General features: G+C 39.8%; 7 protein-coding genes across 7 annotated transcripts; 1 reads left to right on the forward strand and 6 right to left on the reverse strand.

Moving 5' to 3' along the window:
- Window positions 1–25: 25 nt before the first annotated feature.
- RDH54 (DNA-dependent ATPase RDH54) lies at window positions 26–2,785 on the reverse strand (the record flags this gene model as incomplete). The annotated part of the gene is made up of 1 exon (XM_003645157.1): window positions 26–2,785. One exon carries the CDS (start codon window positions 2,783–2,785, stop codon window positions 26–28), a length of 2,760 nt encoding a protein of 919 aa, XP_003645205.1.
- A 276-nt stretch (window positions 2,786–3,061) lies between these two features.
- Ecym_2679 (uncharacterized protein) lies at window positions 3,062–4,771 on the reverse strand (the record flags this gene model as incomplete). Its single annotated transcript, XM_003645158.1, has 1 exon — window positions 3,062–4,771. The coding sequence occupies one exon, from the start codon at window positions 4,769–4,771 to the stop codon at window positions 3,062–3,064; it is 1,710 nt and encodes a 569-aa protein (XP_003645206.1).
- A 1,721-nt stretch (window positions 4,772–6,492) lies between these two features.
- MLO1 (Mlo1p) lies at window positions 6,493–6,873 on the reverse strand (the record flags this gene model as incomplete). Its single annotated transcript, XM_003645159.1, has 1 exon — window positions 6,493–6,873. The coding sequence occupies one exon, from the start codon at window positions 6,871–6,873 to the stop codon at window positions 6,493–6,495; it is 381 nt and encodes a 126-aa protein (XP_003645207.1).
- Window positions 6,874–7,681: 808 nt separating this feature from the next.
- Window positions 7,682–8,527, forward strand: GFD1 (Gfd1p; the record flags this gene model as incomplete). The annotated part of the gene is made up of 1 exon (XM_003645160.1): window positions 7,682–8,527. The coding sequence occupies one exon, from the start codon at window positions 7,682–7,684 to the stop codon at window positions 8,525–8,527; it is 846 nt and encodes a 281-aa protein (XP_003645208.1).
- Window positions 8,528–8,691: 164 nt separating this feature from the next.
- Window positions 8,692–9,684, reverse strand: AIM39 (Aim39p; the record flags this gene model as incomplete). Its single annotated transcript, XM_003645161.1, has 1 exon — window positions 8,692–9,684. One exon carries the CDS (start codon window positions 9,682–9,684, stop codon window positions 8,692–8,694), a length of 993 nt encoding a protein of 330 aa, XP_003645209.1.
- A 643-nt stretch (window positions 9,685–10,327) lies between these two features.
- On the reverse strand, window positions 10,328–10,510 carry COX7 (cytochrome c oxidase subunit VII; the record flags this gene model as incomplete). The annotated part of the gene is made up of 1 exon (XM_003645162.1): window positions 10,328–10,510. The coding sequence occupies one exon, from the start codon at window positions 10,508–10,510 to the stop codon at window positions 10,328–10,330; it is 183 nt and encodes a 60-aa protein (XP_003645210.1).
- Window positions 10,511–10,923: 413 nt separating this feature from the next.
- PSH1 (ubiquitin-protein ligase PSH1) lies at window positions 10,924–12,084 on the reverse strand (the record flags this gene model as incomplete). The annotated part of the gene is made up of 1 exon (XM_003645163.1): window positions 10,924–12,084. The coding sequence occupies one exon, from the start codon at window positions 12,082–12,084 to the stop codon at window positions 10,924–10,926; it is 1,161 nt and encodes a 386-aa protein (XP_003645211.1).
- Between the last annotated feature and the right edge of the window lie 267 nt (window positions 12,085–12,351).

Genomic DNA, 12,351 nt, shown 5'->3' on the forward strand with positions numbered 1-12,351 from the left:
AGTGATTGCAACATTAGATTCTATTTCATTCTATACTTGAACACACAAATGCAAAAGTCATAACATTAGGGAGATCGACTAATGTTCTTTCAATGATTGGATCTCTGAGATCCGCAATTAATTCAGGGTTTATATGCCTATAGCCAACTAGACACTTTCTCATTAATTCGTTCTTTAAGGCTGACGCTTCTTTTTGATGCTCTTCTACCATATCTTTGAAGTCAGATGCACACATCCAACCATCCGTATTAACTTCGCTAGTACTTTCTTTATCAGCAGAGTGAGGCTTGCAAAGGTCTTTTTCCTCGAACTGATGCCCAAGTCCCGGACATGAACAAATAAGATCATGCGTATTACATTTTGTCGCCGTCTGGATAGTAAATAAATCTTTTAAATCTTCTTTCTCGAATAAATTATCGTTAGTCTTTTCGTCTAAATGATTGTCTAAGAACTTCTTGCTCAAATTATTCTTCATTAATTGTCTTTGGAAGATTTTCTCGTCAATACAGCCTGTAGTGACAAGTCTATAAATGAAGCATGGCCTTTTTTGACCATCTCTATGAATTCTTGACATAGCTTGAAGATCCACAGATGGATTCCAATCATTATCAAATAATATTAGCCGAGATGCACCAATTAAATTTAGCCCCACGCCCCCAGATTTGGCGCTGAGCAGAAAGCCAAATACATTGGGGCTTGAATTGAACAAGCTAACGATAGAGTCACGCTCTTTAGCTGGAGTAGATCCATCAAGCCGTACAAATGAGAGACTTGATGAGGCCATTAATCCTTGGATAATATCTAACGTTTGGGTATAATTAGAAACAATAACAACCTTTTCACCGTCGGTATTGTTCCTAATATGACTTAACAATGACATTAAAACCTTTAGTTTTCCTGAATCTATGGAGTTCACTAATTTTGCAAATTTTCCATGGTTTTGGATTGTGTTTTGATAATAAGGGTCTGAACTTATTAAACTTGGAGAATTGCATACTTTTTTAAAAAGTGTAATTAGACCTAATGATGATGAGGTTTGTAGTCTTTGAAAATCTATCTGGCCTGCTAATAATAACATTTTGAAGGTTTCAATCTGATGCACTGTTGGTTTACAAAAAATTACTAGGTCTGTTTTGGGAGGTAAATAGTTTGCAATAATAGAGCTAGTTCTTCTTAAAGTAAACCTTTTGGTAATTTCTATCAAATCCTGGGATTTCGACTCACCCAAAGATTGTATCTTTTCACTAAATCTATTGTTAACATCTCTTGCCCTAGTTATAGGATTGATATATGTTCTTTTGAAACATGAGAATGAACCCAATATGCCTGGATTGATAAAGTTAATGATAGTGTAAAATTCATTTAAATCATTTTGTATTGGTGTACCTGTTAAAATTACTTTCCTGTCGATATCTAAATCAGTCAAACACTTCAAAATCTTAGAATTTGCATTTTTCAGTCTATGTCCTTCATCACATACCAAAAGTCCTAGTTTATTCTTTCCTTGTTCCAATTCAGAAACCACGGCCAACAATTTTTCATAACCAAGAATCAATACATGGTAGGTTCTCTGTACTCTTAGGAAATTCCTTACGTCAGATTTATCCTTCTCTGGCGTGTTTTTGTTGCTTAGTGTCAGAACACCAATCTTGTTCAATGGTAGCCATTTTGTAAATTCCTTCTTCCAATTACCTATTAAAGTTACGGGACATACAACGAGTATTTTGTGGCACATTCCTTGCAATGCTACTCCACTCTGCGAACACGGTACATTTGAAGGCTTTGGGTGTTGTTTTAACAGCGTCCATATCAATGTTATGGTCATATATGTCTTCCCTAATCCCATTTCATCAGCCAATAAACACCCTTTAATATCACCATCGTATTCTAATGTAATATCCTTTTGCACATCGTCATTTTCTGGCCTCGACAACCCTCTAATGCAATCATACATAAATTTAACACCAATTCTTTGATGTGGCCTCAAGGTTTTTGAAAGTAGTGGATCAACAATAATTTCCACCTCATCATCAACTGCTCTGTTCATAACTAGCGGGTTTTCTATTTTCGTTTTGTCAAAGAGAGCCTGGTAAGTTTTATCACCATTTCTAAGAGAGCTATTGCTTGTCAGTGCTGCAGTTGACTCTGATTGTTTAAGTACAGACCTAAATTTGGTTTCAATTGTTGGAGTGAATAATTTAGATATGGGGACTCTGGTTGGGACATTGGCGTCTTTTGGACCGCTAAGGCTAGGAAATGCTGTGGGATTACGTCGCGCAATATGCAAGCCTTCTTTATCGGAGTCAGATATTGAGCCTTGTGGTTTTAAAAGCCGTAAAGTATCAGCGTATTCCTTCGTATCTGTGATCTCATAATCCAACTGACATTCCCAGCCTGAACCGCACTTCAAGATCAGATCGCTCATATCTTTATTGAGATACCACGGATGTGTGCCTAGACGTTTTCCACCCTCGTTGTATAACGTTATGTGTTCCTCACTAGCTGATATGAGTCCATAGCCATCACCATCCCACGTCTTGTTCTTCTTGGTACTGCTCTTCCTAAATGTTATCATGTACAATCGAGCATTCAATTTGCGTTTTTTAGTCTGTTCAACTTCAGACTTAGCATTGGTCTCGGATATCGTTATCGGTACTACATATTTTGCATCCTGGCCCTGAGAAGAGATATTGTCCACTTCACATTGTGATGATAATTTACCCGCCATTTTAGGAGCCTTAAATGGTTTATTCTGATAGCTTTGTAAAGACGACCTATATGACATCTTACAATTGGATACATGCAATCTATGTGGCCTCAAACTTGGTAATAATTTATGCTATATGAATCGTAAGCTAGTAACTTGTAATGCGGATGGCGTTTGTTTACTTCGCAGAAACCTGCTTCTTAGGTTTTTACCCATAAAATAATGACGCTATTGACAATCTATAAACTCATTATAATTAAAATCAACGATTTCATAAAAAAGCATATTAAATAAAATAAGACATATTATATGTTTAATATGGAGAGGCGAGAGTATTATATCTGAATGCTGAAATCAATGCATACCTAGATTTCGGCAACGCTGAACAGTTTCCCAATAAGTTTGCTTTTGCTTATTTCTACACCAAGGGCCAACCTTCGCCATAAGAATAAAACTAGAATTGCACACAAGAGAAATAAAGGCCAATGCTATGAAACATTTCTTATAACCCATATTCTGAACCCAACTAGTTATCCCGTAACTAATACCGAAAGACATAAGGTTACGAATCAAAATTACAACAACCATAGCTTCTGTTGCTAGTTCTTTGTAACAATCAACAATATATGTGGTACTTGTTACGATTCCAAAGATACCGCATCCTCCAAGGATGCCCATTGCAATAACCAATCCTGACCAATGTATTTTGTGCTCCGCACCTACACCCCAGAGGATACAAGCGAAAAACCCAAGTAGAACATAGGGTATAAGGACCCATAAACGATCCTCCGCCAATGATTTACCGCCCCTCCAAACAGCTATGCGTATTTTTAATTGGTCTGAAAAGTAACCAGAGATGTAGAATAGTATGAGGCTGAATATCGTGGGGGATATATATGCCAATCCAAAAATGTTGGTTTCAAAATTATAAGGTACACCGGTTAATATTAAAGCTCCTGTTGCATTCATCACATTGAAAGAGATCAGTGAAGTCCCATACAGAAAGCCAGCCCACAAAACGATAGGAAACCTACACATCAAAAATGGCATTATGAAGTACTGGTGTAATAAAAACTTCGGCTTCTTTCCACTGATTAAAGACAACTTGGAATAAAATGATTTGGAAGTATACTTGGGTTCATAATCTGAAGATACAACGACAACATCAGACGCCTGATTGAAAACAGCAAAACCATTAGGTTGTTCCAGATTTGTAGCTGCAATAGGTTCTTTCTGTTCCTCTGAAGAAAGACTACCATCGCTCCGACCAGCAGTGCACAATTGTATTACTACATTAGAGTTGTTTTGATGAATGGCTGGAATAATAAGCCTATTGGTTTTGCCATTAATCTTCAATACACGATTGTAATTCGTCTCTTCCATGAAGAAGAATAGGAATATGAAACAGAAAACATCAAGTACAGCGCATCCCCACATTACCCACCTCCAACTCTCACTGTCTGACACGAAGCCCGAAACAGCTGGCGCGAGGTAAGATCCAACAAGCAGCATCAATGCGTACAAAGATAACCCTAGCGATCTTTCATGTTCAAAAAATAAATCTGACATAGTTATTTCCGGCAGTGATTCAATTGGTGATCCTACAAAGCCTTGCAAGATTTTTGACACAATCCACATGTCGTTCGTCTTTATGAAAGACGGCCAAAGGCATATGGCAGCTGTGGAAAGCATAGAAAACAGGTATACAGGCCTCTTTCCATATTGTAGCGCTAAAGGTTGGAAAACCAAACCCCCAAGACCAAGAAATAGGAACATATACCCTGTTCCATGGTTCAACTTCTCAAGACTAATATCAGTGCTCTGCTCAATACTGGTCAACACGGAATATATTGCCGCTGTGGGAACAACAACCCCCAACGTATATGCAAGCACACAGACCACAGCCAGCCACTTCCTCCTAAATTCCCAGTTCAAAGGATCATCCGGATCATCAGAAGGTGTGGGATTCAAAACAACTTTATTTTTATCCTCGTCTTCGACAGATCTTTGAACAAGGTATGAATCGCCCGGAACGACTGTGAAGTCAAGCTTCATCATCGACATCCAATCAAATTCAAACGTCCTCTAACTTCTCACAAGTGCAACTTACAGCAACCTTGAGAATGAATACCAAACAAATATAGCACCGCCTGCAAAAACCAAATCTGTCTCCTCACACTTAGATCTAGACCCATAAAATTAATCTACCTCCACTGACACCTGTATAGCTTCTGAAGCCTACCGGTACACACAGAGAGAGACACAGAGAAAGACACACTAATCGATACCCTAGAAAGCTACCCCTGCTGCCCAAAAATATCCTTCTTTAAGTCTCAACAATTTACATCCTCTGCCTGCCCTTTTGCAATCATCACAATCAATGAATGATATCTCTCACCTTGTTGGACTGTTGATATCGGAAACCCATCACAATACAAACCCCTTTGCTATTAGCTTATCTGTTTCTTTTTATTGTGTTCCAATCTTTATGTCTTGCTAAGACACCACCCACTGCGACCACCCATAGCGGAAGTAAGACACCTCCTCGTTCCAATCTCACATCAACCCACTATCGTGCTCAATCCAAACCGAATCCAGCATACACCCATGTTTACACTCTACCTTTACAACTCTTCCCAACGGTTCGGAACGCTCCAACGGAACATTGCGGGATGAATTTCACCCACCATATTCTTCCTCCCACACACAAAACTAAACATCTATCGTACACTGCCATCATGCATTGGACCCAACCAAAACCAGCACTTGAACAAAAAATGGCAGCAACCGTCCAATATACCATGTTCGGAATGTGCCTACTATTTCTCTGTACCTAGTCTTCAGCAGATTCCTAAAAATTACGTAAATTATATATTTGATGTGTTATCATTTTCAGAAACAGGATAAGGAGATAATACACGAACAGCACATTAGCCATGTCACGAATGGAACCTAAGCGACAATTTAGGGTGCTAGATACGATTATATCCAAGCCTACTATCGGAAGATTGATTCTTGCTTATTTTTATGGAAGCATGTTGTTTGGACTTATTGTTTTATTAGAAGCTTATAATCTATTTCAGGTAGTCCGAAACTTCGCTAAAAAATGCAGGTATGGCAGTTGAGCTGTGAAAGTCATACTGTTGAGATTAATACCAAATGATGGGCCACAGAATTCCAAAAGGATGCAGAGTATTCTGCACCAAATGCATAACTACAAAGCTTCTTGAAAGCAATATTACTATACTTTATTTGATTGTGTTTTAATTTTGTGTTTTTTATTAATTGTTATCTGAGATGACAGACAAAACTTTTGTGGATATAGAGGGAATACAGAAGCAAGTAGTTCTGCAAAGAGTTGAGTCGCGGGGTGGGGGACAAGTTTCCTGGTCAGGTGCATTTTAAGGATTTAATATTATCGTTCAATATGGGCTGAAAACGTTCTGGGAAGTGTTACCATGAACTCCACGGAAAAGGTCACTATATCACTCGGTTTTGATGTTTCTGCGACATTCTTGTTGCCCCAAGGATGTCTGCTGCAACACCAAAGGAGCCATGAGAATGGAGAAATGGTTTATAAAACAAACTCGGACATGGCATATGCTGACTGGAACTGTTAAAAAGAGGTCTTATGCTTTACTGCTATAAACCCCTAGGAGCATCTACATGTTGTAAAAAGCTTGGAGACGGGGATGGGTTTCTTGATATATAATATGAAGATGCAGAATTTTATTTTCAACAATCGGTTGTCTAGGCAAGCCATACGCATGTATATGGCCCGCACACTAATTCTTTTCGTGCTCCTCTACCAGCAGATCATGAAAACTTTCGTGGCTGAACCTGCCGTGTTCTTTAATGTTGTTTCTTAGGTAACTATTATCTATATTAGTGTATAACATCTCGTACTTTTGTTTTCGCAACATCCATATGTCATTGTAGAAAATTCCAAAGACGGCAGGAGCATCTCCAAACCCTTTCATATCCAATGCAAGGCCTTTCAATGAGACGTTGGTTTTCGAACCAGGATATTGTTTCTTGTAATTTTCCACAAAGTCGTTTACAAACTGTTGTCTCTCCGGAACGGTTAGGTCATGCCATTTCTTAAAGCTGCTGCCTACATGCCTATGCCGTCTGATGGAAGACACCTGCAAGCTGGATCTGAGCATGATTCATGCAATTCAAAAAGATCTTTTTATCCCTTTGTCCCTCTTGACCCACCTTGGAATATGACCTTGTCTCTCTGTCTGCCTCAGGAACTCTTAACCTTTTCCATTAAAATAGCATCGTAACAGCTCAGATTTTCACACACTAATTTTGCAAATAAACCCAATTAAGTACTTCAACTAAAAATCTACCAAGTGGTACTAGTTTCGAAGCAATATCTGCCTCAATCTGGCAGACAGTGGTTTATTTAGAAGTCCTTACTAACATACACACAGAGACGTAGAATAAGAGTATGTACCGTCCATGCCCCCGACGATGCATTCCGGTGTCCCATTCTCAGCCATCTTTCAGCGTTTGCTCGATACAGAGAAATGGGGAGAGGCTACTCTAATTAGAAAACTCTCGTAATCCCTTACATCATAGTGCTGCTGCAGACAGAAGGTGAGTTTTGGTTCTCTTAAGGAGTAATAAATTTTGGGTTATTCAAGTACTTTTTTATTGGAGGAGATATAGGCAACGAATAGTTGGCAAGAAATGTTGGGTATTCAGCGTAGCATGGCTATAAGACAACTGAACTGTCACCACAAGTAGAAGAAACGCCAAAAACATGATCTTTCCAAGTAGATCTCTCAACCAAAAAGCTTTGCTGAGTTTCTGTGTGTTAGTACTTGAGTTTCTTAGTCACCTTGGCCTTTAATTTTAAAAAATTTCGGAGGTAAGGTGCATTAATTGAAATATGCCAATATGACAAGATTAGTAATATATAGGAGGAGATTTGGGAGCTAAGACTATCCAGACACTCGTATATCTATGCCGCTAGATTCTAAATGGGCTACAGCTGCAGAGACAAGCCCACAGTCAGAAACTAGGGGACGGAAGGCATCCTTGTCTAATAAGAAATATGGCCAAAGGAATGGTGGTGCGAACCCAATGAAGTGGTCTTCTGCTAGAAGTGGCCAGAATGATGAGCCAGCCCATATTAGAAGTACTACTGGTAAGTTAAAAAGTAGAGGCACAGAAGTCCCAGCGTCTTCCGGCTCCGCAAACTCTGTTACTAGTGATCTGGAGCTTTCAGAATCTAGGCCGTCTACTGGTGGTAGTGACCTCAATCCCAGGAACCGTATATTTGACAGGCATGTTTCTTCTGACACAGCTGGTGCTGGTAGAAGTGGTACATCGGAGGAAAATGATGGAATTCAAGAACAAAAACCCAACCCGCTAGCGGTTGTACTAGGGCTTGCTGCGCCCAGTAGTACTCCTAAGGAGCGTACGAAAAGACGGCATAATCACAAGCCTGCGACAAGACATGTGTCGAGGACACACGTATCAGAAGCGGCCTCAACAAACAGGTTACATGCCTCAAATGCCTTAGCTGCTCGTTTAGGATTCAATGCTGACGCAAAGGATCAGAGTGATGTTTCTGGTCATGATAAAGATGAGCGTCCTTCCAAGGGTAGCCCCCTAAGAACCAATGTCCTGAAGAAGAAAATCGAAGAACAGAAGAGAATGCTTGAAGAGAAAAAACATAAAGCTCTACAGAAGCAGATCTTGGATGAATTCCTATGCGACGAATGCCCATTGGAATGGGATGAGAGTGAATTGGTAGGACAGTTGGATAGGTTACAATTTAAACCTGGTTCAAATAACATAAAGTAGAATTATAAGTATGTTTTTGTATGTATAACGTATGTCAGTAATAAATCAATCCTAATGTATATGTAGATGGATAATTTAATATCCAGTTCATGTTGAGAGAAGGATGGGGTTATTTTGTTCAATAGGCCACTGAGTTTGCGTTATACATGCTATTTATCAATTAATTAATTACTTTCCGTTTTGTGTAGGACATATCGTACAAGCTCACCATTCTCCAACCTTAGTAAATCGATCTGTTCCAGCCTTGCATCAACATGATATTGTCCCTTATATACTATCACGGAATCTGGACTTAAATGCATCTTACCTAGAAAACAGATATGCATGGAATGGTCGTGTTCATTCCGTTTAGGTAACGGATGTTCATACTTGAAATCGCCCAAAACTTTATCGGGATTCACGACCTGGAACAAATCCGATGTGCGCAAGCCGAAAACACTCAAAAACTTCTCCACCATACGCTGTATGCTAATTGGTCGATACGCCATTCTCCAATCAAGAATAGGCGGTATTCGATGCCACTTGTCGTCAGTTTTCTCTAAACGTGAGCTACTTGGTCTCATAACTATACCTTTGATGCAAGGATCCTCATCTTCGCACCAGACCTGAAACTGATCTGACTGCGGCTTCCTGCCATAATTCGTGCGTAGCGGTACGCCAAATTGTTCCTTAATCATTTTATGCATTGATAACTTCTCTAAAACTCTAAATTCTACAATGCGCTTCACCTCCTGGATATTTAAACCAGCAGCATCCTTGGTACTAAGCGGTCTCGACCTCTTCGCAGGCCAAACGGGAATGAAAACCTCCTCCCCTTTATAAACCACCTTATATCCTACCGAGTAGCCAAAGAGTATTCCAAATACCGTTACGAAAATTGAAGACCAAACCGTTTTCTTGCGATGTCTCTGCTGCTCCCTAATCGACGTGCTTAGCGCATCGGCCAACACGTTCTGCCCTGGTTTAAATAAAGACGTTTTATCACGAATAGCACCATTTCCAAACGCCTGCTCCTGGAAGAAGTTGGGCGGTTCCCGTGCCTTATTGGTTTTGGGATCAGTAAAGATGTGGGTAGGATCTGGGGGGTTTCCAGAAAGAGTCCGCAACATTGTGGTTGAGAACGCACGTTGCCATGGTTTAAATAAAACCACATTCATCTCTCCTACGATGAACTCTCAGTCTAGTTGAAAAGAAACCTTGATAGCCTTTAATATTCTCTTGACTGCTCTCTGAACCCATCCTGATGTTCGATAATAGATGCGTTCTGGATGCTTTTCATTCGATTCTTCACAAGATCACCATAGCCCCTGTCCGGACGTTATAGGGAATATTGTACCTTACCCCCGGACAACAAGCGTACTAAACCGAATGTAGCATTGGATAACGCAATTACTTAACGACCTATTGCACTATACAATAACTACTGGTTTGGGAATATTGGGTTGATGTTAAGTGTGGGAACATAGTATATGTCTGTTATTTTTTATTTAATACATCTGGTTTCTAGATATGGCACATAATCTTCCGAGAGAATCAATTATACGCTAAATAAATTCGCTACCGGGCATAAATAGCGCACAAAAACTGGATTCGGTACAAATATAAGATGTCAATTACTTCTCTCCGTGCGAGTATATATCGTTTCCGTGCCCAAAGAATGGTTTGGAGAGTGTTTGGCTTGGAACAAATAAAATAGTTCCTTTGGAAGACCACATTGGTCATGAAGGGATGGGATGAGGCTAGTATGCCATTTATTCAACTCCTATAAAGAAACAAACGAAATAAAGGAGTTCCACAAACCTAGTTTTTCTTGGCTTTGATACCCATAATAGCGTTTGGGAGGTAAAGCAATGGTGTAATCAAAGCGACGGTAAAAAGACCCCAGAAGGGGTACAAATAGAAAGCGGATCTTGGATGTCTCATCCACAAAGGTTTGGATGAGTTTTGGAATAATTTCTGGTATTCAATGATTCTGTTGGCCATGTTTAGAGCTGTCTGTATCGGTTCAAGCTGTCTAATTTATATGGATGATATTGTTTCGAAGCAGGACGAGGTTAAATGAAAAGTGGTAACGAAGGTTATCGACTGGTTGAAGTTTTTTTTCTCGTTCTTGCAGGGGGCATGCGTTTCTGCGGACATTCGTGGGCCAATCATATTGCAAGAAATCATTAAATATTCACAACATGGATCACAAAGGTCAGCAATACTAGGAGCTTCAAAGTTTGGAGCTCGTCAAGCTTCTATTAATGGGGATGTACTTCTCCATCCATTGGGATGCAACAACCAAGAGTTAGCCAGCGATGTAGCGTATCATTCCAAACGATACATAATATCGTAATTAATATATGCAGTAGAAGCTGTGTTGGCCGATTATCAAGTACTTAGAATTATTTAGTCTATTCATCATCACTTTCTAATACCATAAACTTTCTCTTACGAAAGGCATGTTGCTTTTTTCGAGCTTTCCTTGTATGTTGTCGTATTTCAATAATTCTACTGTCGTCTAAAGAATCCCCACTGACAAACCCGTCACCGTCATTATGCTCATAAAAATCGCTGTTGTGGCTGTCACTTGATGTTCTATTATCTCTCAATTCTTCTTCATCGTCGGTTATACTTAGCGAAACCTCTTCGAGCGGATTTACATGTGTTGACGGTATTACCTCGATTTCGCTATTGCTGCTATCTGTTGAATCGCTGGAGCCGGAGCTTCCCGTAGTGTTTTGTGTTTTATGTACTCCATGCCGTCTAATGATACTACCACTTCGCACCAGCACGTCATTGAATTCTTCATCAGTTTGCTCATCGCTGTCACACCTGTCGTCTTCGTCATTTACAATGAAGCCATCCATTTCGGAGTCAAACTCTTCGTCCTCAGATGTGCTGGTTATACGTGAAGAATGACGATAGTACTTATTTTCGTCATAGTATTCGTCACTTAAGTTAGTTACTTCATCGTGTAAAAAGTCTCTCGGCTGTCTTGTTGGAAACCTTCTATCCAGGGCCTCCGCCAGGCTTTCATCACTATCTCCTACAACTGAATCTAGTTCTTCAATTATTTCAGCAGAACGAACTCTGTATTCATCAAGGTTTTGTTCTAAGCCTTCTAGCTCACTATCTGAGTATTCATCGCTGTTAAACGTGTGTTCTTCCACCCCACCCCGCATCCTTGCGTGACAATGCGGACACACAGACCCTTCTACTTCCCAATGACAATTACTGCACCGTGCAACCCCATCGTCATCATCTACCACAGCGACAGCAGTGTTATCAAACACATTTCTATAAAGTCCGTTTTTTGCTACATCGCTTTTATATTCATTCATACTTTCTTCTTTAGCAGCTAGTAACGATGCAACCTCAGGGTCCCCCTTATCCAACACATCTATAAGAGACTCTAAAGTCTGCAGCAAACTTACATTGAGTGCTGGCATCGCCCCAATAGTCGTTCTACACTGAGGACAGTTTAATTCTGTGGCGTTGTTGTTGTTCAACCAGTTGGAAATACAGTAGTAACAATAATTATGACCGCAAGAAGTCATTACAGGAACATACATATAATCGTGGCATATAGTACAGATAGTAGTATCGAGTATTCGACGAATAATCTCATCACGCTTCTTCCCAGGCTGTTTAGTCTTCTTGGTTAGTAACTATATTCGACCGCGATGGCGACTCTCCAAATATTTCATGCAGTACATACCTCCTTAGGAACAGCTTTATGTAGTATTCCACTCATTACTAATTCTCAAAGAGTACTAATTCTTACTTGGCACACTCGAGTAGTCTATTGGTTGGAAGTATTACTTGCTTAACTTTTTAAT

Source organism: Eremothecium cymbalariae, chromosome 2, assembly GCF_000235365.1.
Source record: "Eremothecium cymbalariae DBVPG#7215 chromosome 2, complete sequence".
NCBI classification, from domain to species: domain Eukaryota; kingdom Fungi; phylum Ascomycota; class Saccharomycetes; order Saccharomycetales; family Saccharomycetaceae; genus Eremothecium; species Eremothecium cymbalariae.